Source organism: Eretmochelys imbricata, chromosome 24 (assembly GCF_965152235.1).
Source record: "Eretmochelys imbricata isolate rEreImb1 chromosome 24, rEreImb1.hap1, whole genome shotgun sequence".
Lineage (NCBI taxonomy): Eukaryota > Metazoa > Chordata > Testudines > Cheloniidae > Eretmochelys > Eretmochelys imbricata.
The window spans coordinates 21,124,406-21,152,187 of NC_135595.1; the positions used below are offsets into that span (position 1 = coordinate 21,124,406).

The 27,782-nt window shown below is 60.9% G+C and overlaps 1 protein-coding gene across 1 annotated transcript; it reads right to left on the minus strand.

Moving 5' to 3' along the window:
- Positions 1-208: 208 nt before the first annotated feature.
- On the minus strand, positions 209-27,782 carry LOC144279428 (pregnancy-specific beta-1-glycoprotein 7-like). Its single transcript, XM_077840926.1, has 13 exons — positions 27,677-27,782; positions 26,410-26,863; positions 25,325-25,329; positions 24,231-24,329; positions 23,995-24,086; positions 23,692-23,755; positions 4,005-4,370; positions 2,666-2,941; positions 2,235-2,501; positions 1,974-2,078; positions 1,740-1,831; positions 1,460-1,501; positions 209-1,143 (listed from the first exon to the last, which is right to left on the minus strand). The coding sequence occupies exons 1-13, from the start codon at positions 27,729-27,731 to the stop codon at positions 1,096-1,098; spliced, it is 1,965 nt and encodes a 654-aa protein (XP_077697052.1). The 5' UTR covers positions 27,732-27,782; the 3' UTR covers positions 209-1,095.

The following is a 27,782-nucleotide window of genomic DNA, read 5'->3' on the forward strand; positions in this document are numbered from 1 at the left end:
CGCACCCCGCGATAGCTCCCACCAAGCCAGTGTCTGTCCTCAGAAACGCCTGCCCCCTGCACTGGGCCCTGTTCCCTGCCGGCTGCTTCCCTGGGGCTGGGGCAGACGCTGCTGGGGCCTGGCTCCGGGTGGAACCAGCTGCCTGGCGAGCGCGGCACCACCCAGCTGCCCGGAGCCGGGCACAGAGAGAACGGCCCGGTGCCTCCTGTCTGCCAGGGATGGGCCTGGCGCCTCCCGCTGCCCGGCTGGAACCAGCCCGAGACCCAGGCCAGACACACAGCCCCGGACGTGACCCCGGGCACACGGCTCGCCACGGTCACCGCGCCCAGCGATGCCAGCTCTGGGCAGGGACCCCACGAGCCCCTTTTGGGGCTGGTCTGTAGACATCAGAGCCGGGGGCCCCATGAGCCCCACGGTGCCCTGTGCTCTCCGCCAGGGGTCCCGGGTCCCAGCCGGGTGGGTGGGCATCGCTGTTCACAGCTCTGCACGGGAGAACTGCCCCGGGGAGGGGAAGACGCAGGGCCGGGCACTGGAGGCAGGGTGAGGGGAAGCCCTGGGCGGGGACCCCTGGCCCTGGTTTGGGCACCAGTGGGGAACTGGGGAGACCCGGGTCTGAGTCCCTGCAGCCCCACAGACTCCCCGTGGGACCCAGGCTGGTCACTGAGCTGCCCGGGCCCCTCTGTGCAGTGGGGAGCTCCCGCGGCCTGGGGTGGGACACAGCTCAGCGCGCCAGGCTCAGGTCAGGCGGGCAGAAAACAGGGCACGTGCCCCAGGCTGGGGGGTGTTTGGTCCTGAGACGTCCCCAAGCCGGTGGCAGAGGCGGGCTCCCAAATACTGTGCTGGGCAGAATGGAGCCAGAGCCACTCACAGGCGCCGAGTTTCTGATTTCTTTGGAGGGGCCCAGACGCCGCGGTGATGGGCGCCAGGGAAGCGGCCTGGACGGACGGACCCCCCGGGCCGGGCGGTGGCTGTTCCTGCCCTTTAACGCTTCATCGGCGGGACGTCCCTGGGCGGCGGGACCCAGGCTCGGGGACGCGCCTTTCCCAGCATGCACCGGGCCCCTCCCCGCATGCACCGGGGGAGCCGGAGGGGGCGTCACTTCTTCAGCTCCTCGTACACGTCCTGCTGTCGGGGCTGCAGCGTCTGGGGGAAACGGGGACGATTCAGCCACAGACGCCCCAGGGGAGGGCCCAGTCCCCTCCCCCCCGTGGGACCCCAACAGCCCCTCCCACACCAGGGGCCCATCCTCCCCCTCCCAGTGCTCGGCCCCCCATAGCGCCTCCCCTCAGCCCTGAGGCTCCCGGCTGGTCCCCTTCTGGCTCACTCTGCTCCCCCCCTCTGGGATGTGTTAACCAGCCCCGTTCTCAGCCATAGGGCTTCTGGGGGGCAGCTCCCCCTCCCCCCACTGGGTCCGAACCCCCCTCAGGGGGAGGATACAGCGCAAGGGGCCGGTGCTCACCTGGTACGTGGGGCTGGGATCAGGGGGGGTCCTGGGCTGGGCCTGAGGGAGACAGAGGCAAGAGGGGCTTGAGCACCGGACCACAGAGACCCCTCCCCCCCTCCAGCCGAGCTCGGGGTGGGGGGAGGGACCCTGGGAGAGTCAGTGGGACCCAGGGTTTGTGTAACCCTCCCCCACCCCTGCCCAAAGGGGACGGGGTAAACTGGCTGGGGGCTGCGGGTCGGGACTCAGGAGGGGGCGGGACTGGAATAAGGGGCGGGACTGGAGCCTTGTCACTCACCACTGGCCCTGCCCCGGCTTTCGGGGGCAGGTTCTCGTACACCAAGACGGGTGCCCCGGTCTCCTTGGGGGTCTCGTTCCAGCAGCGACAGTCTGGGAGGAATCATCAGAGACACTGGAATTGGGATCCTGGCTCCCAGCCCCCCTGCTCTAACCACTAGACCCAAGTCCCCTCCCAGAGCTGGGAGAGAACCCAGGAGTCCTCGCTCTCCCGGGGGGGCCGGGTGTCACTCACAGAGGAAATAGGCCCCGACTCCGACCAGCGCTACCCCCGCCAGCGACCCGATGACGATCCCAGCGACGGCCCCGGCAGAGAGACCTGGACGAGGGGCGACTGGGTCTGGAGGAGAGATGTGGGGAGGGTTGGATCAGACGGTCAGTAACAATCCCCCCACGCCGCTCCCTGCAGCCTGGGCCCCTAGCGCCGCACTGGGGCGTTGGTGCCAGCAGTGGGATCCCTATGTCTGCAGCGCATTGTTCCATCCCGGGGACTCACCCGTCCCTGTCACCCGCACGGCGACAGACGCCCGGGCAGTGCGGTTGGTAATTGGGTTGTCAGCCTGGCACTCGTACGTGCCCTGGTGATCTAAGGTCGTGGGGTTAAAGGTCAAGCTGGTCCCGGTCTCGTTAGTGTCGGTGCCATTGAGAACCCAGCGATAGCTCGGGGCTGGGACGGAGTCGGCGACGCACGACAGGGTGAGAGGGGACCCGAGGGTCAGGTCGATGGGTCCTGGCGGGTCTATCCTGGCAGAGTCTGGCCCGTCTACACAGAGAGGGAGAGGATCAAGGGAAAGGACAGCGCCAGTGAGAGATCCCCGTATGAACAGCCCTGGTGCCCCACCCCAGAGATGGCTGCATCTCCGTGGCTGGGCGATGCCGGCAGGGCTGGGGGCAGCGTGGCCGGGGGACGGGGCTGCAGTTACTCACAGGCCACCGTCACGGTGCTGGGCTCGCTGCGGTCGGTGCTGACGGGGTTCCTGACCTCGCACTGGTAGGCGCCGGCATCGCCCCGTGTGACACCCGACACCGTGAGGGTCCGGTTGTCAGGGGACAGCCCCAGCCGGTCACTGGGCGCGAGGGACGCCCCATCCCGGAGCCAGAGCAGGGTGTCGGCACGGGGGGAGCTGTTACACGTGAGGGTGAAGGTCCCGTTCTCCAGCACCTGGGCTTGGTTTGGCGTCACCGTGGGCCTGGGCAGCATTTCTGGGAACAGAGAGAGCGTCCCTGGGGGAGCAATTGGATCCACCCCGACCCCAGGGGAGCCCTCGCTCTAGGGGGCTCCTGCCCCGCAGCCCTGTGGAGGATTCAGACCCAGCTCCCTGGCAGCAGTAGTGAGCTGTTATCCAGCCACAGACTTTATTGTAGGGCTACACAGCTACATGGGAAAGAGTGGGGCTCTGGGAGCCAGGACTCCTGGGTTCTCTCCCCAGCTCTGGGAGGGGAGTGGGGGCTGGTGGGTTAGAGCAGCGGGGGCTGGGAGCCAGGACTCCTGGGTTCAATCCGGGCAGGGCAGGGGAGTGGGGTCTGCGTGGGGAGGTCTGTGGAGCCGGCAGAATGGGGTTAATGCAGATTATACCAACTGCGACAGCAGCAGCTGTTGGGGGGGGTCACTCCCCATCCATGTTCAGTCCTGGCTCCCAGGTCAGGGAGGGGGCGTCTGGGGGCCCAGAGCCCCACATCTCTGTGTATTGGGGGGTCATCATCTCTTGGGGGCAGGGGGTGGTGTGACGATGTGACTCAGCAGGGAGGGGGGAGTGTTGACCTGGGAATGTGCCCTGGGGATGGGAGACCTGAAAGCCTGTCACCTGAGCCAGGAGGGGGAGGGGGAGGTGACACCTCTGCCCAGGAATGTGGATGGAGGCTGCAGGAGGGAGCCTGCTGGGGGGGTTTAGTTTTCAGTTTGGGGCTGGGGAGAGGAACACAGGGAACCCCAGGGCTGGGGTCTAAGCTCCCTGCTCCCCCAGAAGGACGTGACTGAGGGGTCCTGGTTGTACCCACAAGCTCTGTTGTGGACTGTGTTCCTGTTGTCCAATAAACCTTCTGTTTTACTGGCTGGCTGAGAGTCTCCGTGGATCCCAGGAAGAGGGGTGCAGGGCCTGGACTCCCCCACACTCCGTGACAGGTGGGTTGCCACATACAGGGCGGGGTCTGTGTTTGGGGGCAGGTCCCCCCCATGACCCAGCCAGGCTCATCCCCGGGGGAGAGGCCCAGAGCCCATCGCTGGGGTGGGGACGGGGAAGGGGCAGGGCCCGGGGGTGGCACTTACCAGAGACTGGCAGATGCACCGTGCCGAGGCCAGGGCTAGTCGGGCTCTGAATATCCACCGTGTAGCTCCCGGTGTCATTGAGCCTTAACCCCGCGATGTGCAGGGCGCAGTCCGGCCCCGCTGTCTCCCGCCCCGTGTGGGCCGAGTCGTTGTTCTGGACGGGGGGTGGTCCTGGGAAGTAGGTGAGGATCCGGCTGCTTGGATCCGTGGTCGCTGATCGGTACCAGCTGCAGGTCCGCAAGTCCTGTGGCGCTGGCTGCGGGGCCAGGCTGACGCCCCCTCCCACCGCGGGGCTCGGCGGGGTGAGGACGATGGTCAGCGGGGTCTGGGCCGGCGCCGGCTGGAGGCAGGAGCCCAGGACGGAGGCTGCGGGGGGAGAACAGAGAGACAGATACCAAGTGGTGCCCCTCACTCCCGACCTGCAGCCCCTCCGTTTGCATTTGCACTGTCCCCTGGTACAGTCCTTGGTGTCCGGGACACCTGGGGCCTGTCCCCCCCCCCGGCTCCACCCTCTCAGCTGCAAGGGACCCCTCGCCAGGTGCCGCCCCGCCGCCTTTTGCTGCAGCCGGACCTGCCTCGACCCAGGGGAGGCGTCTCTGGGCCGGGACCCTGGAGTCCGGACCCACAGGCAGGGCAGCCCCACGGGGCCCCTCCGGCCTCAGGCTTCCCCTCCCAGCCTCTTCCGCTCACTTCCCCTTCGCTTTGGAGGAAGGAACCCGGGAGGCGGCGGGGGGTAGGGAAAGGGTCTTCTCCCTTCTCCCCCCGCCCCCCACGGGGTGCCGGGTCCCTGGGTCTCTGCCTGGCTCTGGTTCCACCTGCTAGACCTGGGGGGAGGGAGTTCAGTGGGGGGGGGCTGGGTGTCCCCCCCCCAGTTCTCTAGCCCAGAGAGACACAAGCAAACACTGATCCCTGCTGCGGGACACAACGGGGCTTCTGTGCGTGTCCCCGCAGCTTGGGGGCTCAGTCTCGGTGGAGGGTGGGTTTGGAGCCACCCTGGGAAAGGAAGCGTCAGAGCCCCCCTCCGGCTACTCCAGCCCTGGGGTGCCCCTCGCCCAGCTCTGCCGGGGCCCGTGAGTCCCGACCCTCAGCCCCTCCGCTTTCATTGCCACTGGCTCTTACTGCAGCCCTTTTTGCCCCGGACACCTGGGTCCCACGTTCTCCCCCTCTGACCTGCCAGGAGAATCCCTGTCCAAGGGCCGCCCGGTCTGTGGGGGATTCGCCCCATCGCCCTTCGCTGCTGCGGGACCCACCGGGACCCGCCGGGACGGCAGAGACGCCTGGTTCCCAGCTGGGGGCAAAGGGCAGAGACGGGGGAAGCGGGAGGGAGCGGAGCCGGCACGAAGCACCTCCCTTGCCCCTCCCAGCCCAGGTATGGGGCAGGGGGTGCGGCCCCTTTGGCACCGTGCCCCCCCTTTCCTGACAGCCCTGCCTGCCTCCCCTGCCGGGGGAGGGACTCACCCGCCCCTCCCCCTGACCCCACCCAGACACGGGGGCTGGAGGTGCAGCAATCCGGGCCCCCCTGCCCTCTTGGGTGGGGGGTCTGGCCCTGGCAGATGTGTGTGTGCGGGGTCACACAGTGCAGAAATCGGCCCCTGGGGGGCTGGTGCATGAAAGGGGGCAGGGCCCCCCAGCCTCCAGGACTCCTACTCCCCCTGTTCCCCCCAGATATTGCCCCCCAGTGGAGGCTGTGTGGAGGGGGGGCTCACCCCTGGAAGTCACCCGTGGGAAGTGGGAGACAAGCCCCCCGTTAGGGAGTGGGGGCCACAGGGAGACCCCTGTGGGGAGGGCAGAGCCCAGACTGACGGGAATCTGGGACATTTCTGGGAGCCAAAGCCCCCCCCGGCAGGATGGGCCGAGGCTGGGGGGGAACAGGACAGAGTGTGAGGCCCCTGGGCACAGACAGACACAGAGCTGGGCTGAGCAGCCTGATCCCGCCCCGCCTGTGGGCCCACGTGTGTCCACCCACCCCCACCCATAGACACACCAACCCCCACACACACCCATAGACACCACCACAATACACACCCTACACACCCACACCCCCCACCCATCCCCACCCATAGACACACCCACCCACACACCCGCACACACACCCCTACGATACACACCCACCCCCACAACCCCACACCCATACAGACCCGCACATACACCCATAGACACCCCCACGATCCACACCCACACACCCATACACCCACCCCCACCCCCACCCCCAGTATACACCCACACACACCCCACACACACACCATACACCCCCACAACCCCACCCCCACACACAGACCCATAGACACATCCACTCACCCAACCCCCCTACACCCATAAACACTCCCAAACACCCACCCACACACACACCCCATCCACCCCACCCCCAGTATATACCCACACACACCCCCCCACACACCCCCACACACCCACACCCCCATCCACACCCAGACCATGGGGTGCAGGAGGCATGGCCCAGCTGCGGGGCCATAATCACAGGGTCCACGGAGGCCGCGTGTGGGGCCTTTGCTCTCGCTCTGCTCCCCCTGCACCCCTGGGCTGCACCGTGTGACGCTTCCCGGGGTGCCGGGCTGGGAGGCCCCCGCGAGCCCCTGCCCCGCTGTGACGAGCCTTGTCTGAACCCCACTCCATGGACAGCAGAACCCTCCCCCCCACTGAACCAGTTTGCTGGGGGGGTTCGTTTGCCCCTCCCCCTCTGGGGTGCCTGGTTCCTGAGTCTCTGTGTGGGGCTGGATCTGCGGGAGAGGAAGTTCAGTGAGGGGGGGCTGGGTGTGTCCCCCCCCATGCTCTGGGACAGAGACACAAACAAACAGCTGATCCCTGCTAATCCACCATGCAAAGCAGGATCTGGGGGGAACAATGGAGCTTCTGTGGGGCCCCCTGGGAGCCTGGGCTGGGCCCCAGCCTGGGGAAGGAAGCGTCAGAGCCTCGTGTCTGCGACCCCAGCCCTGGGATCCCCCCACCGCAGCTCTGCCGCTGCCCCTCACTCCCCACTCACAGCCCCTCTACTTTCATTTGTAATGGTGCCCATTGGAGGCCTTTGTGTCCCGGACACCTGGGTCCCACGTTCCTCCCTCTTCCCCCCCCCACCTGCCAGGAGAATCCCTGTCCAAGGGCCGCCGGGTCTGTGGGGGATTCGCCCCATCGCCCTTCGCTGCTGTGGGACCCGCTGGGACAGCAGAGACACCTGGTTCCCAGCTGGGGGCAAAGGGCAGAGATGGGGAAATTGGGGGCAGGGAGGGGAGCTGGCACGAAGCACCTCCCTTGCCCCTCCCAGCACAGGTACGGGGCAGGGGGTGTGGCCCCTTTGGCACCATGCCCCACATTTCCCGACAACCCTGCCTGCCCCTGGGGGGAGGGGGACTCACCCGCCCCTCCCCCTGCCCCCACCCTGATGTGGGGGGCGGGGGTGTCGCAATCCAGTCACTGCAGCATCAGGGGAATCTGATACGGACACGACAAGGCCCCCACTGCCCCCTCCCTGGGGGGTCTGGCCCCAGCAGACATGGGGGGGGGTATCGCATGAGCAAGGGAATTGTCCCTGGGGGGGTAAGTGCTTGACAGAGGGGAGGACCCCCCTAGCCTCCAGGGATCCTGCCCCCCCCGATAGGCTCCCCAGTGGGGGGTGGGACAGGCCCAGGGACAGCAATTCCGGGCCCCAGGGCACAGCAGTCAATGCCCCCCCAGGCCCCCCCGAAAGGGGCGGCCGAGGGTTACGACAGGTTCGTACCTGCTGTGCGGAAGGTGTGGCCTGGCTTGGTCTCCTTGCAGCACCAGGAGGAAACAAATCGTGAGCCTGGGGGTCAGCGGTGGGATTTCTTCGTTTGAATGATCTGTTTAAATTCAATCCATACATTGCGGGAGGCAATTAATGAATCTAGAAACCATTCCAAGAAGCGCAAAGGAAGAAAACACCCGGAGTCTCGAGGTGGCCGATTAAACACCCCGTGGTGAGTCACGTGTAACCGAAAGAGAAGGGAAAACGGGTCTACAGGATGTGACTGAATGTGACCAAGAACGTTACACAACACAACAACGTTACACAACACAACGTTACAGAACACAACACAATACCTGGGCTGCTGGGGCCCTGGGACATCGACCCCCAGAGCGAGGAGCAGGCGCCATCTCCAAGGAGGGGAAACCCCGCCTGGTCCCTGGCCAAGGGTGGAGGTGCCCCTCGTCCTGCGCTCGGGACAGCGGCCGCAAAGGGGGGACCTCGCCCCGGCGGCCTCTCCGCAAACTGAGGGCGGCTCGATTGGGCGGCTGACCTTGCGGGTGCGTGTCTGGCGAGCGGCTGCAGCCAGAGTTTCCCCAGGAATTGAAGTTAGGGGAATCCACAGCCCCGGGCAGGGACCCCTGGCCCTGGTGTGGGCACCAGCTTTTCCCCAGAAATTGAAATGGGGGGGGGTGTTGAATTTTTAGGGGGGTGAGGGCCGATGAGGGGTGAGAGCATGAGGGCAAAGGGGGGCTCTATGGTACCATAGTAAAAACTGAGAAATGTTTCAAGACCATTTTATCAGATTTAACTCATGGTTTAAAATCATTACACAAATTACAGTTGGGTACTGGAGCCTCGTAGGAAGCACGACATCTCCGTCTCTGGTTTCTTCTTGTAATTTTGCACAGCTCTGTCAATGAACTTCTCAAATGCAGTGCGTTCACCTCTGGTGGCTTCTGGTGTGTCCGGTATTTACAGTCATTCATGAAACGCTCACGAGCACCCAGAAGCCAACTCCTCTCCGAACACAAAACCCTGGTCAATGAGAAAAAAGAGCGCTCAAGTGCAGCTGTTGTGACTGGAGGAGCAAGAGATGAATTCCTGCTTCCTCATCCCAGGAAACAGCACGAAGATCGGGTCGAGTCACCGGTGAGAATAAAGAAGAAGTTGAAGTCAAATCTTCATTCGTTCGTCGTGTGATGTTCCACTCGGCGTTCAAATTCTCTGTTCTGTCCTGAGCACACGGCAGCCCCATGGCTGGTCGAGCCTCACTCCGCTCAGCTGCCGGTGTTTTCTTGGACAGGGATCGGTAAAAGCTACGTGGAGGTTGAGTAGCATCCAGAAGTCGCTGTTGTAGATTTATAAGAATCAAGTCTGTGGACTTTTTCAGCGGGCTTAACAAGCATTTTTTGTCCTCTTCACGTAAGGAGTCAATATAAATGCCTTCATTAGTCAACGTCTGCACGGAAGTCTTTGCTTCTTGCAGTACGTTTCCAATGGACAGCTCTCTGGGTGATCCAAGGGAAGCTTCCATTGCTGGAAAGAGATCTACGACGGTTGTAGCAGGCGCCTGGATGACATTGTTTAATGACCCAAGTGGTTTCCATGTAGACTTACAAGAGAGAAAAATGGCGATAAGCTTCTCTAAACTTAGTAGCAACGGTAGCTCACCAGCCTCGCTACTTAGATCTGTCCGATCTCGGTGGATACTGTCCAAAGCCCGTAATAACGGGTGCAGTCATTTAAAGACAACAGCCAAGGATCGCTCATGAGAAAGCCAGCGGGTTTCCCCAGGTTGGACGAATTTGACCTTCAGTCCCAGTGTATCTTCTGTTTTTCCAAAGGTGTTCAGCCATTTTGGACTCTTGCTTAAAAAAAGAGGAGAAGGAAGACATTAAAGTCATGGCTTTTTAATGTCTTTGGAAGACTCTGCAGCTCGTACTAGCGGTAGCTGGAGTAGATGGCCTCTGCCGTGTCTATTGGAGAGACAAGAGTTACACTTTTCTCTGAGCAAAGCTTGTATCCACTTCCAGGGCTGGCTCTAGGCACCAGCAAACCAAGCACGTGCTTGGGGCGGCACAAGACCTAGAGCCGGCCCTGTCCACTATGTCTTCCAGAGAAGTTTGCAGCTCCATCAAACGCACAAGCAGCCATCTCTTTGGGGTTCAATTGACAAGCATTGAACTCCTTTAAGACGGGGTGTGACGCAGCAGGGACTGAGTGGGGCGGATTGACCTGGGAATGTGGCAGGGGAGTTTTATGGGACTGTCTGATCGGTGATGAGATAGCGGGGTGGGGGGCGTCACTGGCTGGGAGGATACCTGAGCCTGTCATCTGAGCCTGTAACCTGAGCCCACCTGACACTGGGAAACTGGACAAAGGCTGGAGGAGGAGCCGGGGGGAGGCTGGGGGAGTCGGCTGGAGGGAGTTTCAGATTTTGGAGCGGGCTGGGGAAGAGGAGGGAGCCCCCACAGCTGGGGACTAATCTCCCTGCCCCCAGAAGGGCCTGACTAAGGGGTCCGGTTTATGCCTGCAAGCTCTGGTCCGGACTGTGTTCCTGTCGTCTCTAATAAACCTTTTGTTCTACTGGGTGGCTGAGAGTCATGGTGAATGGCAGGAAGTGGGGGTGCAGGGCCCTGACTCCCCCAATCTCTGTGACATGAGGGTTGTCAGAGATGCAGCCAATGTGTCTTCTATAACCTGAATATCTAGACATGCATCTACTGGCCTACCACGGACATCACGATAACGTAGACAATGTCGTAATCCTCGACGCCCGTTTGCATGAGTGCATTCATCAGCCATGTACGTGCATTGTCCGAATGCGGTCAGAGAGTTCTTCACTTTTTCAACGGCTGAGTCTTTCCCTGTTGCACCACATGCTTCTAGCCAGTCCGCTGAGTTTCTTGCAGAAAGATAGTGAGCATTTGCTGGTCGTGTTCAGAACCAGTGTCCAGCTTCTGGATTAACAAGTGACAATGCACTTAACAGTGGCCTCCAGTTTGCAGAGTGTGGCATCTCTTGCTTAAATAGAAAGTTCGACGCGACAGGCAGGTTTGTTCGCATAAACTGAGTTGAGTCTCCAGCAATCTTAACAGCCTCATTAAGTTTCTCTAAAATTGGCTTTGACAGTGACTGACTTATCAGGCTTTCCGCATGTCCATGCTGTCCAGGGGCATGGTGTTTTGCAGCCTTTTCCTATAGGTTGTCAGTGTTGGCTTGGCTGATGAGTCTGGCAAACCAAGCTCCTCCACGTTTACTGTATAAATCCATGCTACCCCCACATCTTGAATACTGCCTGCAGTTCTGGTCGCCCCGTCTCAAAAAAGATAAATTAGAATGAGTAAAGGTACAGCGAAGGGCAACAAAATGATGAGGGGTATGGAACAGCTTCCAGATGAAGACAGATTAACAAGACTGGGACTTTTCAGCTTGGAAAAGAGACGACTAAGGGGGGATATGATAGAGGCCTATAAAATCTTGACCGGTGTGGAGAAAGTGAATAAGGAAATGTTATTTACCCCCCACCCCCTTCACTTAACCCAAGAACCAGCGCTCACCCAATTAAATTAAGAAGCAGCAGGTTTAAAACAAACAAAGGAAGTATTTCTTCACACAACGCACAGCCAACCTGTGGAACTCCCTGCCAGAGGATGTTGTGACGGCCAAAATTATAACCGGGTTCCAAAAAGAGCTTGGTAAGTTCTTGGAGGGCAGGTCCATCAATGGCTATTAGCCAGGATGGGCAGGGATGCAACCCCATGCTCTGGGCGTCCCCAGCCCTGTTCACCAGAAGCTGGGAGTGGACGACAGGGGATCAATCAGTCGATGACTCTCTGGGGCACCTGGCACTGGCCACTGTCGGAAGACAGGATACCGGGTATGTGGACCATCGGTCTGACCCGGTCTGTCCATTTTTACATAAAAATTAATTATAATAATAAAAATGTTTAGTCCAGAAACTCCCCAATATAACGACCTCTCGCGATAGCGATGATGTAAGATAATGACCTTGGCACATAATGCGTTTGAAATATCCTGGCCTACTAGGAAATGTGTCTTTATTTACGTTTCTCAGGCACAAATCTGGAGCATTCTGGAGCAAAGTCACTAAAACGTAGCCCCTTGCACGGGCTCCCCGCTTCGCCCTCCCCTGCACCCCACTCAGAGATCTTGTCCTGGCTCGGTGCGGACCCAGCGCTGAGAGGGGCTTGGGCATGAGTTCACCTCCCACCCTGGGGGAGAGGGGGAGGTCGAAGGCACCTTGCTGGTTCCTCCAGCTGCTCGCCACTCGCTCCGGCCACTCGCTCCGGCCGCTGTTTGTCGTGCCACCGTTCACTGCACCACGCCCCGCCCATGGCCCTGCACCGTCACCTCCTGCCCCCCTGCCCCCGGGACCCCGGCGAGTCGGTCTCTGGAGCTTCCACCGGCTCTCGGTGACTTCAGCTCTCAGTGGGGGACCTCACAGCCAGTGCAGGCTGGGCCGTCTCCTCCCCAGAAACGCCGTCCCGCAGCAGGTCTGGGCACTGACACCTGGTTGTCAGTGATTTCAGCTCTCGCGGTCACCTCACAAACCAGAAGACTCTGGAGCCTAATCCGCTCTGTCTCTAACCGGGAGGGGGCAGTCCACAGCACCGAACAAAACCCCTGTCCCCACCTCTCCCTCTCCCACTGGGCTCTGCCATCCAGCCCCCTGCTTAGCGAGGGCCGCTCAGGTGAGGGTGACCAGGGCTTCATTTGTAACGAGAGACGGGCTCAGGCAAGTTTCTTACTTTCACACCTGATGGGAGTGTGGGGGAGTCCAGGCCCTGCACCCCTCTTCCTGGGATTCACTGAGACTCTCAGCCAGCCAGTCAAACAGAAGGTTTATTGGACAACAGGAACACAGTCCAAAACAGAGCTTGTGGGTACACCCAGGACCCCTCAGTCACGTCCTTCTGCGGGAGCAGGGAGCTTAGACCCCAGCCCTGGGGTTCCCTGTTTTCCTCTCTCCAGCCCCAAACTGAAACTAAACCCCCCAGCAGGTTCCCTGCTGCAGTCTCCGTCCACATTCCCGGGCAGAGGTGTCACCTCCCCCGCCCCCTCCTGGCTCAGGTGACAGGCTCTCAGGTCTCCCATCCCCAGGGCACATTCCCAGGTCAACACTCCCCCCTCCCTGCTGCGTCACATCGTCACATCTCTCCCCCCTTCCAGACTGAACTGAGCGGGGTCACTGAGACCAGTGACCTGGGGAAGTTCGGGGCCCCCTCTCCGGGACAGCGCGTCTGCTATCAGGTTGGCCCTTCCCTTCACGTGGACCACGTCCATGTCGTAATCCTGCAGGAGCAGGCTTCATCTCAGGAGCTTGGCGTTGGCTCCTTTCATCTGGTGCAGCCAGGTCAGGGGAGAGTGGTCGGTGTAGACGGTGAAGTGTCGCCCGAAGAGATAGGGCTCTAGTTTCTTGAGGGCCCTCACCATGGCCAGGCACTCCTTCTCGATGGCCGCGTAGTGTTGCTCCCGGGGTAGCAGCTTCTTGCTCAGGTACACGATGGGGTGTCTCTCCCCCTTTCCATCCTCCTGCATTAACACCGGCCCCAGTCCCGTGTCGGAGGCGTCGGTGAACACCACAAAGGGCTTGTCAAAGTCTGGGTTTGCCAGGACTGGGCCACTGACCAGAGCCTCCTTCAGCGCTCGGAAAGCCTCCTGGCCCTGCTCGGTCCAGACCACCTTGTCTGGCTTCCCCTTCTTGCATAGCTCAGTGATGGGGGTGGCTTTGGCGCTAAAGTGGGGCACAAATCTTCGGTAGTATCCTGCCATCCCAATAAAGGCTTGGACCTGCTTTTTGGTGTGGGGAGCTGTCATAAATATAAAGGGAAGGGTAAACCCCTTTGAAATCCCTCCTGGCCAGGGGAAAGCTCCTCTCACCTGTAAAGGGTTAAGAAGCTAAAGGTAACCTCGCTGGCACCTGACCAAAATGACCAATGAGGAGACAAGATACTTTCAAAAGCTGGGAGGAGGGAGAGAAACAAAGGGTCTTCAGTCGGTCTGTATGCTGGTTTCTGCAGGGGATAGACCAGGAATGGAGTCTTAGAACTTTTAGTAAGTAATCTAGCTAGGTATGTGTTAGATTATGATTTCTTTAAATGGCTGAGAAAAGAATTGTGCTGAATAGAATAACTATTTCTGTCTGTGTATCTTTTTTGTAACTTAAGGTTTTGCCTAGAGGGGTTCTCTATGTTTTTGAATCTAATTACCCTGTAAGATATCTACCATCCTGATTTTACAGGGGGGATTTCTTCATTTCTATTTACTTCTATTTTTATTAAAAGTCTTCTTGTAAGAAACTGAATGCTTTTTCATAGTTCTCAGATCCAAGGGTTTGGGTCTGTGGTCACCTGTGCAAATTGGTGAGGCTTTTTATCCAACATTTCCCAGGAAAGGGGGGGTGCAAGTGTTGGGAGGATTGTTCATTGTTCTTAAGATCCAAGGGTCTGGGTCTGTAGTCACCTAGGGAAATTGGTGAGGCTTTTAACCAAACCTTGTCCAGGAAGTGGGGTGCAAGGTTTTGGGAAGTATTTTGGGGGGAAGGACGCGTCCAAACAGCTCTTCCCCAGTAACCAGTATTAGTTTGGTGGTGGTAGCGGCCAGTCCAAGGACAACGGGTGGAATATTTTGTACCTTGGGGAAGTTTTGACCTAAGCTGGTAAAGATAAGCTTAGGAGGTTTTTCATGCAGGTCCCCACATCTGTACCCTAGAGTTCAGAGTGGGGGAGGAACCTTGACAGGAGCGGGCCAGTCTCTGATCACCTCCACCTTGGCTGGTTCCGGCTTTAGGCGGCCGCTCCCCACCCGATGGCCCAGGTAAGATACTTCAGCCATCCCCACCTTGCACTTCTCCGCTTTTACAGTCAGCCTAGCCCCCTGGAGTCGGTCCAGCACTTGTCTAACCTGGGACACATGGTCCTCCCAGGTCTGGCTAAAGACACAGATGTCATCAATATACACCACGGCAAAACTCTCCATCCCCCTCAGGAGCTGGTCCACCAGGCGCTGGAAGGTGGCCGGCGCTCCCTTGAGGCCGACAGGCAGGGTCAGGAACACATAGAGCCCCAGAGGGGTGATAAAGGCCGATTTCAGCCGGGCATCTGCATCCAGCGGCACTTGCCAGTAGCCCTTTGTAAGGTCCATGGTGGTAAGGTACCGAGCTCCTCCCAGCTTGTCTAGGAGCTCGTCAGGCCTGGGCATGGGGTAGGCATCCAATTCAATGATGGCATTGAGCTTCCGATAGTCCACATGGAACTGGACCAACCCATCCTTCTTGGGGACCAGCACCACCGGCGAGGCCCAAGGGCTGGCAGATGGCTGGATCACCCCCAAAGCCAGCATGTCCCGGACCTCTCTTTCCAGGTCCTGAGCAGTCTTCCCTGTGACTCGGAAGGGGGAGCATCTTATCGGCGGGTACGACCCTGTCTGCACCCGGTGGACAGTCAGATTAGTGCGTCCAGGCTGGTTGGAAAACAGCTGTCGGTACGGATGCAGCACCCCCCTCACCTCAGCTTGCTGGGCAGGGGTTAGTTGATCCGAGAGGGGAATTGTTTCCAGGGGGGAACCAGCTTTGGTCCCAGGGAATAGATCCACTAAAGGGTCATCTCCCTGCTCTTCCCACTGTCCACACACGGCCAACACCACATTCCCCCTGGCATAATATGGCTTCATCATATTCACATGGTACACCCGGCGGTGGTGCGTCCGGTTCAACAGCTCCACCACATAGTTTACCTCATTGAGCTGCTTGACGACCTTGAAAGGGCCCTCCCAGGCGGCCTGTAGTTTGTTCTTTCTCACGGGGATGAGAACCATCACCGGATCCCCGGTGGCGTAGGCCCGGGCCCGCGCCGTGCGGTCATACCAGACCTTCTGCTTCTTCTGGGCTCTGGCCAGATTCTCCCTGGCCAGGCCCATGAGTTCAGCCAGTCTCTCTCAGAAGATCAGGACATACTCCACCACTGACTCTCCATCGGGAGTGGCCTTCCCTTCCCACTCGTCTCTCATCAGGTCCAGGGGGCCCCTCACCCTCCTTCCATATAACAGTTCGAAAGGCGAAAATCCGGTCGACTCCTGGGGCACCTCCCTGTACGCGAACAGCAGGTGAGGTAAGTACTTGTCCCAATCCTGCGGGTGCTGGTTCATAAAGGTTTTCAGCATCATCTTTAGCGTCCCATTAAACCTCTCCACCAGCCCATTGGACTGGGGGTGATAAGCTGAGGCTCAGTCGTGCCGGACCCACATTTCTCCCACAAGCACCGGAGCAGGGCCGACATGAAGTTGGAGCCTTGGTCTGTCAAGACTTCCTTGGGGAACCCCACCTGGCTGAAAATGGTCAGGAGCGCATCGGCCACGGTGTCTGCTTCAATGGAAGCTAAGGGCACTGCCTCGGGGTAGCGGGTGGCAAAATCTACCACCACCAGAATGTATTTCTTCCCCGACCGGGTCGTCCTGCTGAGAGGCCCCACGATGTCCATGGCCACCTTCTGGAAAGGCTCCTCTGTGATGGGCAAAGGTCTCAAAGCCGCTTTCCCCTTGTCCCGGGCCTTCCCCACCCTCTGACAGGGGTCACAGGATCGGCAATACTGCCGGACCGTGGTAAAGACCCCGGGCCAGTAAAACTTCTGTAGCAACCTCTGCCGGGTGCGCCGGATTCCCTGGTGCCCTGCGAGGGGGATGTCATGGGCCAGGTACAGGAGCTTGCGGCGATACTTCTGGGGGACCACCAGCTGCCTCCTGGTCCCACAGGACTCTACTTCCCTTGTGGGAGCCCATTCTCGGTACAGGAACCCCTTCTCCCACAGGAACCTCTCCTGGCAGCCTCTCCTCATGGTCCGTACCACACTGAGGTCGGCCAGGTCCCTGAGCTTCCGCAAGGAGGGATCTTTCCTCAACTCGGCCTGGAACTCAGCGGCTGGGGAAGGGATGGGGCCCGGTTCCCCCTCAGTGGCCAGGTCTGAGGCCTCCGCCTCTCTGAGCCGTGCCCCTCGGCCCTCCCTCCCCACCAGGGAAGAGTCCTGCGCCTCCGGTGCGGTACCCTCCCCGAGGTCAGGGTGCAGTGACCCTTGCCGGCTCTGGCTAGTCCAACCAAGGCGGTCTGGGGCTTGCTTGGCCAGTCCTCTAGGTACCAGTCCTCTAGGTACCCCCACATCCTTAAGCCCTCCTTGGCCCCCCATTTCAGGTGTACCCTTGCCACGGGCACCTTAAATGGGGTCCCGCCCACCCCCGTCAGGGTCAGGTAGGTGTTGGGTACCACCCGATCTGGGGCCACCACCTCGGGCCGGGCCAGCGTCACCTCCGCGCCCGTATCCCAGTATCCATTGACCTTCCTCCCATCCACCTCCAGGGGAACAAGGCACTCTCTCCGGAGGGACAGCCCCGCGCCCACCCTGTAAACCGAGCACCCTGAGTCCAGAGCCTCCAGCCCTCTGGCGGAGCTGGCCTGGGGTACTCTTTCCTCCTGCGCAGGTGGTAAACTGGTAGCCCCCTTTCCTGGGTCGTCTGCCCCTCGTCCAGCTGGGTCCCTACCCAGTTAACCCTGGGTAGGTTGGGTCTGCTCAGTCTGTCCCTGAGCCCGGGGCACTGGGTCCGTACGTGGCCTCTCTGGCCACAGTGATAGCAGCTCAGGTCACGTTGGTCCCCTCATAGAATCATCGAATATCAGGGTTGGAAGGGACCGCAGGAGGTCATCTAGTCCAACCCCCTGCTCAAAAGCAGGACCCATACCCAATTAAATCATCCCAGCCAGGGCTTTGTCAAGCCTGACCTTAAAAACTTCTAAGGAAGGAGATTCTACCATCTCCCTAGGTAACACATTCCAGTGTTTCACCACCCTCCTAGTGAAATAGTTTTTCCTAATATCCAACCTAAACCTCCCCCACTGCAACTTGAGACCATTACTCCTTGTTCTGTCATCTGCTACCACTGAGAACAGTCTAGAACCATCCTCTCTGGAACCACCTCTCAGGTAGTTGAAAGCAGCTATTAAATCCCCCCTCATTCTTCTCTTCTGCAGACTAAACAATCCCAGTTCCCTCAGCCTCTCCTCATAAGTCATGTGTTCCAGACCCCTAATCATTTTTGTTGACCTACGCTGGACTCTCTCCAATTTATCCACATCCTTCTTGTAGTGTGGGGCCCAAAACTGGACACAGTACTCCAGATGAGGCCTCACCAATGTCGAATAGAGGGGGACGATCACGTCCCTCGATCTGCTCACTATGCCCCTATTTATACATCCCAAAATGCCATTGGCCTTCTTGGCAACAAGGGCACACTGCTGACTCATATCCAGCTTCTCGTCCACTGTCACCCCTAGGTCCTTTTCCGCAGAACTGCTGCCTAGCCATTCGGTCCCTAGTCTGTAGCTGTGCATTGGGTTCTTCCGTCCTAAGTGCAGGACCCTGCACTTATCCTTATTGAACCTCATCAGATTTCTTTTGGCCCAATCCTCCAATTTGTCTAGGTCCCTCTCTATCCTATCCCTGCCCTCCAGCGTATCTACCACTCCTCCCAGTTTAGTATCGTCCGCAAATTTGCTGAGGGTGCAATCCACACCATCCTCCAGATCATTTTTGAAGATATTGAACAAAACCGGCCCCAGGACCAACCCTTGGGGCGCTCCACTTGACACCAGCTGCCAACTAGACATGGAGCCATTGATCACTACCCGTTGAGCCCGACAATCTAGCCAACTTTCTACCCACCTTATAGTGCATTCATCCAGCCCATACTTCTTTAACTTGCTGACAAGAATACTGTGGGAGACCATGTCAAAAGTGTGACGAAGTGGGACTGTTCTTAATGTTTCCTCTGAATAGTGTGGGGGTGCCTCAGTTTCCCCTAGGCAGTTCTTAAGTATCTAGGGGGTGGAGTAAGGGGGTATGATCATTGCAGAGCCCTAGAGGGCAGGTGTGTGCAGGGGTCTGGACACAGAGAATGGCTGACACCCTGTTTCCTGGCAACTGATGGCCTGGGCCCTTCTCCCCTGCAAGGTGAGAGCTAAAGGGTTGGAGAACAAAGGAATCAGGTGACCACCTGGCCCGGGAAAGGAACAAAGCCCAGAGGAGGAGGGGCTGGAGGGAGTTTCAGTTTGGGGCTGGCTGGGACATGGAGTGAAGTGCAGACAGGGTTGTCTGGCTCACTGCCCCCCAAAATGGACCCAGCTGAGGGGTCCCGTTCTCTGCACCTGCAAGCTCTGTGTTAGACCATGTTCCTGTCGTCTAATAAACCTTCTGTTTTACTGGCTGGCTGAGAGTCACGTCTGACTGCGAAGTTGGGGTGCAGGACCCTCTGGCTTCCCCAGGAGCCCCACCTGAGCGGACTCGCTGGGGGGAAAGCGCACGGAGGGGCAGAGGATGCTGAATGCTCCGAGGCCAGACCCAGGAAGGTGGAAGCTGTGTGAGCTGTGTGTCCTGAAGACAGGCTGCTCACAGAAAGGCGACTGCCCCAGAGTTCTGACTGGCTTCATGGGGAGCAGTTCCAGAGCATCGCCCAGGGACTCCGTGACAACTGGTGGCAATGGTGGGATGTACTGCACCCCGTGGATGGTGCTTCCTGCAGTAAGTGACTGGGGAGCAGTAACACGAAGGGGGATTGCCGAGGACCAGGCCTGCTGAAGGCTCAGAGAGGAGCCGTTTTGGGGGGCGGTTAACCCCTGGGAGTGTGTGACCAGCGAGAAGGACTGTGCAGTAACAGGGTTCCCCTGGGGATTGCAGCGAGCAGTCCAAGGGGCGGAGAAGTCCAAGGGGCGGAGGAGTCTGCAGCTCGACCCTGACAAAGAGGGGGTGACCTCGAGAAGGGTTGGCACACTAGGGGTTCTCCCTGGAAACCGTGGGGAGCTGAGAACACACGGGCCTGTGAGTCCACAACAACTTGGGAGGAGCGGAGTGATGGCCTGTCACCGTCTCCTTAAGAAGGACATTGTAACCCTGTGCAGAAAGAGAGGGTTGAGCGTTGGAAAGTTCACCAAAGCAGAGTTAATCGTGCAGCTGGAGGAGGATGACCGCTCTAAGGAACAGATTCCTGACCCCAACTGGGGCTATAGCAGGATCTGGGAGCAGCTGGAGCGGGAGCCAGGCATCCCCAAGACTCCTGTCCCCGACCAGATGAGGGTCTTCACGATCGGGTTCCCCATCGGGGGATCGGAGACGGACGGGATTGGAGCTGAGTCCGAGAGAGCAAGAGGACTGTGAGAGACAGCGAGAGCCCGAGAAAGAGCCGCAGAAGCAGCAGCAGCATTAACTGGCGGTGGGGGAGCGGAGAGGCCTAGGGGACCACCCCGGGGTGAGTGGGGATAGACCCCAGGGGGCCAGTTCCGCAGGGAGCCTCGAGACTAAATTGCTGCCCCTGGTTAAGGAGGGGGGGATGTGGATGCCACCTCACTGCCTTTGAGCAGGCTGGCGATTTGAACCAGGGGTACCCTGCGGAAAAGCCCCGGTGTCTAGCTCCCTTGCTGGGTCCCAAGGCCGTAGACTCCGTCAGCCAGATGGGTGGGGATGTGGACAGGCTCCCACTCCTGACCCCAACCTATATGTCTGTGTGGACTTTCCTGGGGCCAGGCCCCTCGGACCTCCAGTGGGAGCAGAAGGTGATGGTCAATGGGGAGACATTCTTGGGGTGGCCAAAGGGCATGGGCTGCATAAACCTTCCCACATGCGGCCTGCGAGTGCTATCGACCACCCCTGACCTAAGGGAGGGCGTGAAACTGGAAGGGCCTGGTGTAACTCCTACCAAGGAATGGGAGAGATGCTGGGGCATCCATGGGAACGTTGGTGGCTTCGAACTTCCCCAGGTCACCGGCTAAAGTGACCCCGCTCAGTTCGGTCTCGAAGGGGGAGAGATGTGACGAAGTGGGACTGTTCTTAATGTTTCCTCTGAATAGTGTGGGGGTGCCTCAGTTTCCCCTAGGCAGTTCTTAAGTATCTAGGGGGTGGAGTAAGGGGGTATGATCATTGCAGAGCCCTAGAGGGCATATGTGTGCAGGGGTCTGGACACAGAGAATGGCCGACACCCTGTTTCCTGGCCACTGATGGCCTGGGCCCTTCCCCCCTGCGAGGTGAGAGCTAAAGGGTTGGAGAACAAAGGAATCAGGTGACCACCTGGCCCAGGAAAGGAACAAAGCCCAGAGGAGGAGGGGCTGGAGGGGGTTTTCAGTTTGGGGCTGGCTGGGACATGGAGTGAAGGGCAGACGGGGTTGTCTGGCTCACTGCACCCCAAAATGGACCCAGCTGAGGGGTCCCGTTCTCTGCACCTGCAAGCTCTGTGTTAGACCATGTTCCTGTCGTCTAATAAACCTCTGTTTTACTGGCTGGCTGAGAGTCCCGTCTGACTGCGGAGTTGGGGTGCAGGACCCTCTGGCTTCCCCAGGAGCCCCCCTGAGCGGACTCGCTGGGGGGAAGCGCACAGAGGGGCAGAGGAGGCTGAATGCTCCGAGGTCAGATCCAGGGAGGTGGAAGCTGGGTGAGCTGTGTGTCCTGCAGACAGGCTGCTCACAGAAAGGCGACTGCCCCAGAGTCCTGACTGGCTTCATGGGGAGCAGTTCCAGTGCATCGCCCAGGGACTCCGTGACACCGGGCTGGGAGGACCCCCCGACCCCTTTCCCCGCTGTGAAGAGCCTTGTCTGGCCTTGCTGGGGGTCAGAGCCCTGAAGCCCCCCGCTCAGCCCTTGAGAGGTCAGCGATGGGCACCCCCCATCGCCCAGGATCCCCCTGGGGTGCCCAGCCCCTGGCGCTGCCCACTGGCCAAGTTCCCAGCTCCACTGCCCCCACGAACTCGGACCCCACAGCTGAACACTGACACCCCCTCCCCGAGCCAGCGCCCCACTCGGCCCCAGCATGGCCAGGCCTTACAGAGACAACCGGGCTGAGTTTATTGGCCGGAGCCCAGAGCTGGAGAAGGAGCTGCTGGAGGCTCCTGTTATTTACTCCTCGTAACTAGGGATCGGGAAATGACAGGAACAGGCAGCAGGTTTAGAACAAACACAAGGAAGTCTTTCTTCCCGCAATGCACCGTGAACCTCTGGAACTCCCTGCCAGAGGATGTTGTGAAGGGCAGGACTATATCAGGGTTCAAAAAAGAACTCGATAAGTTCCTGGAGGATCGGTCCATCAATAGCTATTTGCTAAGATGGGCAGGGATGGTGTCCCTAGTCTCTGTTTGCCAGGAGCTGGGAATGGGTGACAGGGGATAATCACTGGGCGATTCCCGGTTCTGTTCATTCCCTCTGGGGCACCCGGCACTGGCCACTGTTGGCAGACTGGACACTGGGCCGGATGGACCTTGGGTCTGACCCACTCTGGCCGCTCTTATGTTCTCATGGAGTTAACGGGACAATGGGTAACATGGAGAACAAACTGGGGACGCGTTTCCCAGCGTCCCGACGTCCCGAAGCCGCCTCTGGCAGCTCCTGCGGGGTTCAGCTCCCGCCAGCATCCGGCTCCCGGCCGCCCGGGCTCCGACGCTCCCTGCAGGAGAAAAACCCGCTGGCAGCTGCTCCCCTCGCAGCCCGCGATAGCTCCCACCAAGCCAGCGTCTGTCCTCAGAAACGCCTGCCCCCCACACTGGGCCCTGTTCCCTGCCGGCTGCTTCCCTGGGGCTCGGGCAGACGCTCCTGGTGCCTGGCTCCGGGTGGACCCAGCTGCCTGGCGAGCTCGGCATCACCCAGCTGCCCCGGAGCCGGGCACAGAGAGAACGGCCCGGTGCCTCCTGTCTGCCAGGGACGTGCCTGGCGCCTCCCGCTGCCCGGCTGGAACCAGCCCCTGAGACCCAGGCCAGACACACAGCCCCAGACGTGACCCCGGGCACACGGCTCGCCACGGTCACCGCGCCCAGCGATGCCAGCTCTGGGCAGGGACCCCACGAGCCCCTTTGGGGGCTGGTTTGTAGACGTCAGAGCCGGGGGCCCCAAGAGCCCCTCGGCGCCCTGTGCTCTCCGCCAGGGGTCCCGGGTCCCAGCCGGGTGGGTGGGCATCGCTGTTCACAGCTCTGCATGGGAGAACTGCCGCGGGGAGGGGAAGACGCAGGGCCGGGCACTGGAGGCAGGGTGAGGGGAAGCCCTGGGCGGGGACCCCTGGCCGTGGTTTGGGCACCAGTCGGGCACTGGGGAGACCCGGGTCCGAGTCCCTGCAGCCCCACAGACTCCCCGTGGGACCCAGGCTGGTCACTGAGCCGCCCGGGACCCTCTGTGCAGTGGGGAGCTCCCGCGGCCTGGGGTGGGACACAGCTCAGCGCGCCAGGCTCAGCTCAGGCGGGCAGAAAACAGGGCACGTGCCCCAGGCTGGGGGGTGTTTGGTCCTGAGACGTCCCCAAGCCGGTGGCAGAGGCGGGCTCCCAAATACTGTGCTGGGCAGAATGGAGCCAGAGCCACTCACAGGCGCCGAGTTTCTGATTTCTTTGGAGGGGCCCAGACGCCGCGGTGATGGGCGCCAGGGAAGCAGCCTGGACGGACGGACCCCCCGGGCCGGGCGGTGGCTGTTCCTGCCCTTTAACGCTTCATCGGCGGGACGTCCCCGGGCGGCGGGACCCAGGCTCGGGGACGCGCCTTTCCCAGCATGCACCGGGCCCCTCCCAGCATGCACCGGGGGGGCCGGAGGGGGCGTCACTTCTTCAGTTCCTCGTACACGTCCCGCTGTCGGGGCTGCAGCGTCTGGGGGAAAGGGGGACGATTCAGCCACAGAGGCCCCAGGGGAGGGCCCAGTCCCCTCCCCCCCCGTAGGACCCCAACAGCCCCTCCCACACCAGGGGCCCATCCTCCCCCTCCCAGTGCTGGGCCCCCCATAGTGCCTCCCCTCAGCCCTGAGGCTCCCGGCTGGTCCCCTTCTGGCTCACTCTGCTCCCCCCGCTCTGGGATGTGTTAACCAGCCCCGTTCTCAGCCATAGGGCTTCTGGGGGGCAGCTCCCCCTCCCCCCACTGGGTCCAAACCCCTCTCAGGGGGAGGATACAGCGCAAGGGGCCGGTGCTCACCTGGTACGTGGGGCTGGGATCAGGGGGGGTCCTGGGCTGGGCCTGAGGGAGACAGAGGCAAGAGGGGCTTTAGCACCGGACCACAGAGACCCCCCCCGCCCCTCCAGCCGAGCTCGGGCTGGGGGGAGGGACCCTGGGAGAGTCAGTGGGACCCAGGGTTTGTGTAACCCTCCCCCACCCCCGCCCAAAGGGGACGGGGTAAACTGGCTGGGGGCTGTGGGTCGGGACTCAGGAGGGGGCGGGACTGGAATAAGGGGCGGGACTGGAGCCTTGTCACTCACCACTGGCCCCGCACTGGCTGTCGGGGGCAGGTTCTCGTACACCAAGACGGGTGCCCCGGTCTCCTTGGGGGTCTCGTTCCGGCAGCGACAGTCTGGGAGGAATCATCAGAGATGCTGGAATTGGGGTCCCGGCTCCCAGCCCCTCTGCTCTAACCACTAGACCCAAGTCCTCTCCCAGAGCTGGGAGAGAACCCAGGAGTCCTGGCTCTCCCGGGGGGGGGCCGGGTGTTACTCACAGAGGAAATAGGCCCCGACTCCGACCAGCGCCGCCCCCGCCAGCGACCCGATGACGATCCCAGCGACGGCCCCGGCAGAGAGACCTGGACGAGGGGCGACTGGGTCTGGAGGAGAGATGTGGGGAGGGTTGGATCAGACGGTCAGTAACAATCCCCCCACGCCGCTCCCTGCAGCCTGGGCCCCTAGCGCCGCACTGGGGCGTTGGTGCCAGAAGTGGGATCCCTGTGTCTGCAGCGCGTAGTTCCATCTGGGAACAAGAGAGAGCGTCCCTGGGGGAGCAGTTGGATCCACCCCGACCCCAGGGGAGCCCTTGCTCTAGGGGGCTCCTGCCCCACAGCCCTGTGGAGGATTCAGACCCAGCTCCCTGGTGGCAGTAGTGAGCTGTTATCCAGCCACAGACTTTATTGTAGGGATACATGGGAAAGAGTGGGGTTCTGGGAGCCAGGACTCCTGGGTTCTCTCCCCAACTCTGGGAGGGGAGTGGGGCTGGTGGGTGTCACGGAGTCCCCGGGCGATGCTCTGGAACTGCTCCCCATGAAGCCAGTCAGTACTCTGGGGCAGTCACCTTTCTGTGAGCAGCCTGTCTGCAGGACACAAAGCTCACCCAGCTTCCACCTTCCTGGGTCTGACCTCGGAGCATCCAGCATCCTCTGCCCCTCCGTGCGCTTCCCCCCAGCGAGTCCGCTCAGGCAGGGCTCCTGGGGAAGCCAGAGGGTCCTGCCCCCCAACTCCGCAGTCAGACGTGACTCTCAGCCAGCCAGTAAAACAGAAGGTTTATTAGACGACAGGAACATGGTCTAACACAGAGCTTGCAGGTGCAGAGAACGGGACCCCTCAGCTGGGTCCATTTTGGGGGGCAGTGAGCCAGACAACCTGTCTGCCCTTCACTCCATGTCCCCAGCCAGCCCCAAACTGAAAACCCCCTCCAGCCCCCCCTCCTCCGGGCTTTGTCCCTTTCCCGGGCCAGGAGGTCACCTGATTCCTTTGTTCTCCAACCCTTCAGCTCTCACCTTGCAGGGGGGAAGGGCCCAGGCCATCAGTTGCCAGGAAACAGGGTGTCGGCCATTCTCTGTGTCCAGACCCCTGCACACACCTGCCCTCCAGGGCTCTGCAATGATCATACACCCTAATCCCACCCCCTAGATACTTAAGAACTGCCTAGGGGAAACTGAGGCACCCCCACACTATTCAGAGGAAACATTAAGAACAGTCCCACTTCGTCACAGTGGGTTAGAGCAGTGGGGGCTGGGATCCAGGACTTCTGGGTTCGATCCGGGCAGGGCAGGGGAGTGGGGTCTGCGTGGGGAGGTCTGTGGAGCCAGCACAATGGGGTTAATGCATATTATACCAACTGCGACAGCAGCATCTGTTGGGGGGGGTCACTCCCGATCCATGTTCAGTCCTGGCTCCCAGCTCAGGGAGGGGGCGTCTGGGGACCCAGAGCCCCACATCTCTGTGTATTGGTGTGACGATAAAAAGAAAAGGAGTACTTGTGGCACCTTAGAGACTAACCAATTTATTTGAGCATGATCTTTCGTGAGCCACAGCTCACTTCATCGGATGCATACTGTGGAAACTGCAGCAGACTTTATATATACACAGAGAATATGAAACAATACCTCCTCCCACCCCACTGTCCTGCTGGTAATAGCTTATCTAAAGTAATCTTCAGGTTAGGCCATTTCCAGCACAATGATGATGTGACTCAGCAGGGAGGGGGGAGTGTTGACCTGGGAATGTGCCCTGGGGATGGGAGACCTGAGAGCCTGTCACCTGAGCCAGGAGGGGGACGGGGAGGTAACACCTCTGCCCAGGAATGTGGACGGAGGCTGCAGTAGGGAACCTGCTGGGGGGTTTAGTTTCAGTTTGGGGCTGGGTGGAGGAAAACAGGGAACCCCAGGGCTGGGGTCTAAGCTCCCTGCTCCCCCAGAAGGACGTGATTGAGGGGTCCTGGTTGTACCCCACAAGCTCTGTTTTGGACTGTGTTCCTGTTGTCCAATAAACCTTCTGTTTGGCTGGCTGGCTGAGAGTCTCAGTGGATCCCAGGAAGAGGGGTGCAGGGCCTGGACTCCCCCACACTCCGTGACAATTGGGGGGTCATCATCTCTTGGGGGCGGGGGGGGTGGGATGCCACATACAGAGCAGGGTCTGTGTTTGGGGGCAGGTCCCCCCCATGACCCAGCCAGGCTCATCCCCGGGGGAGAGGCCCAGAGCCCATCGCTGGGGCGGGGATGGGGAAGGGGCAGAGCCCGGGGGTGGCACTTACAAGAGACGGGCAGATGCACCGTGCCGAGGCCAGGGCTAGTCAGGCTCTGAATCTGCACCGTGTAGCTCCCGGTGTCGCTGAGCGTTAACCCCGCGATGTGCAGGGCGCAGTCCGGCCCCGCTGTCTCCCGCCCCGTGTGGGCCGGGCCGTTGGTCTGAGAGGGGGATTTTCCTGGGATGTAGGTGAGGATCCGGCTGCTTGGATCCGTGGTCGCTGATCGGTACCAGATGCAGGACGTGAAGTCCTGTGGCGGATTCTGGGGGGCCAGGCTGACGCCCCCTCCCACCGCGGGGCTCGGCGGGGTGAGGACGATGGTCACCGGGGTCTGGGCCGGCGCCGGCTGGAGGCAGGAGCCCAGGACGGAGGCTGCGGGGGGAGACCAGAGAGACAGATACCAAGTGGTGCCCCTCACTCCCGACCTGCAGCCCCACCGTTTGCATTTGCACTGTCCCCTGGTACAGTCCTTGGTGTCTGGGACACCTAGGGCCGGTCCCCACCCTGGTTCCACCCTCTCAGCTGCAAGGGACCCCTCGCCAGGTGCCGCCCTGCCGCCTTTTGCTGCAGCCGGACCTGCCTCGACCCAGGGGAGGCGTCTCTGGGCCGGGACCCTGGAGTCCGGACCCACAGGCAGGGCAGCCCCACGGGGCCCCTCCGGCCTCGGGCTTCCCCTCCCAGCCTCCTCCGCTCACTTCCCCTTCGCTTAGGAGGAAGGAACCCGTGCAGCGGCGGGGGGTGGAGGGGGTAGGGAAAGGGTCTTCTCCCTTCTCCCCCCGCCCCCCCCACGGGGTGCCGGGTCCCTGGGTCTCTGTCTGGCTCTGGTTCCGCCTGCTAGATCTGGGGGGAGGGAGTTCAGTGGGGGGGGCTGGGTGTGTCCCCCCCAGTTCTCTAGCCCAGAGAGACACAAGCAAACACTGATCCCTGCTGCGGGACACAACAGGGCTTCTGTGCGTGTCCCCGCGGCTTGGGGGCTCAGCCTCGGGGGAGGGTGGGGTTGGAGCCAGCCTGGGAAAGGAAGCGTCAGAGCCCCCCTCCGGCTACTCCAGCCCTGGGGTGCCCCTCGCCCAGCTCTGCCCGGGCCCCTGAGTCCCGACCCACAGCCCCTCCGCTTTCATTGACACTGGCTCTTATTGCAGCCCTTTCTGCCCCGGACACCTGGGTCCCACGTTCTCCCCCTCTGACCTGCCAGGAGAATCCCTGTCCAAAGGCCGCCTGGTCTGTGGGGGATTCGCCCCATCGCCCTTCGCTGCTGCGGTACCCGCCGGGACCCGCCAGGACGGCAGAGATG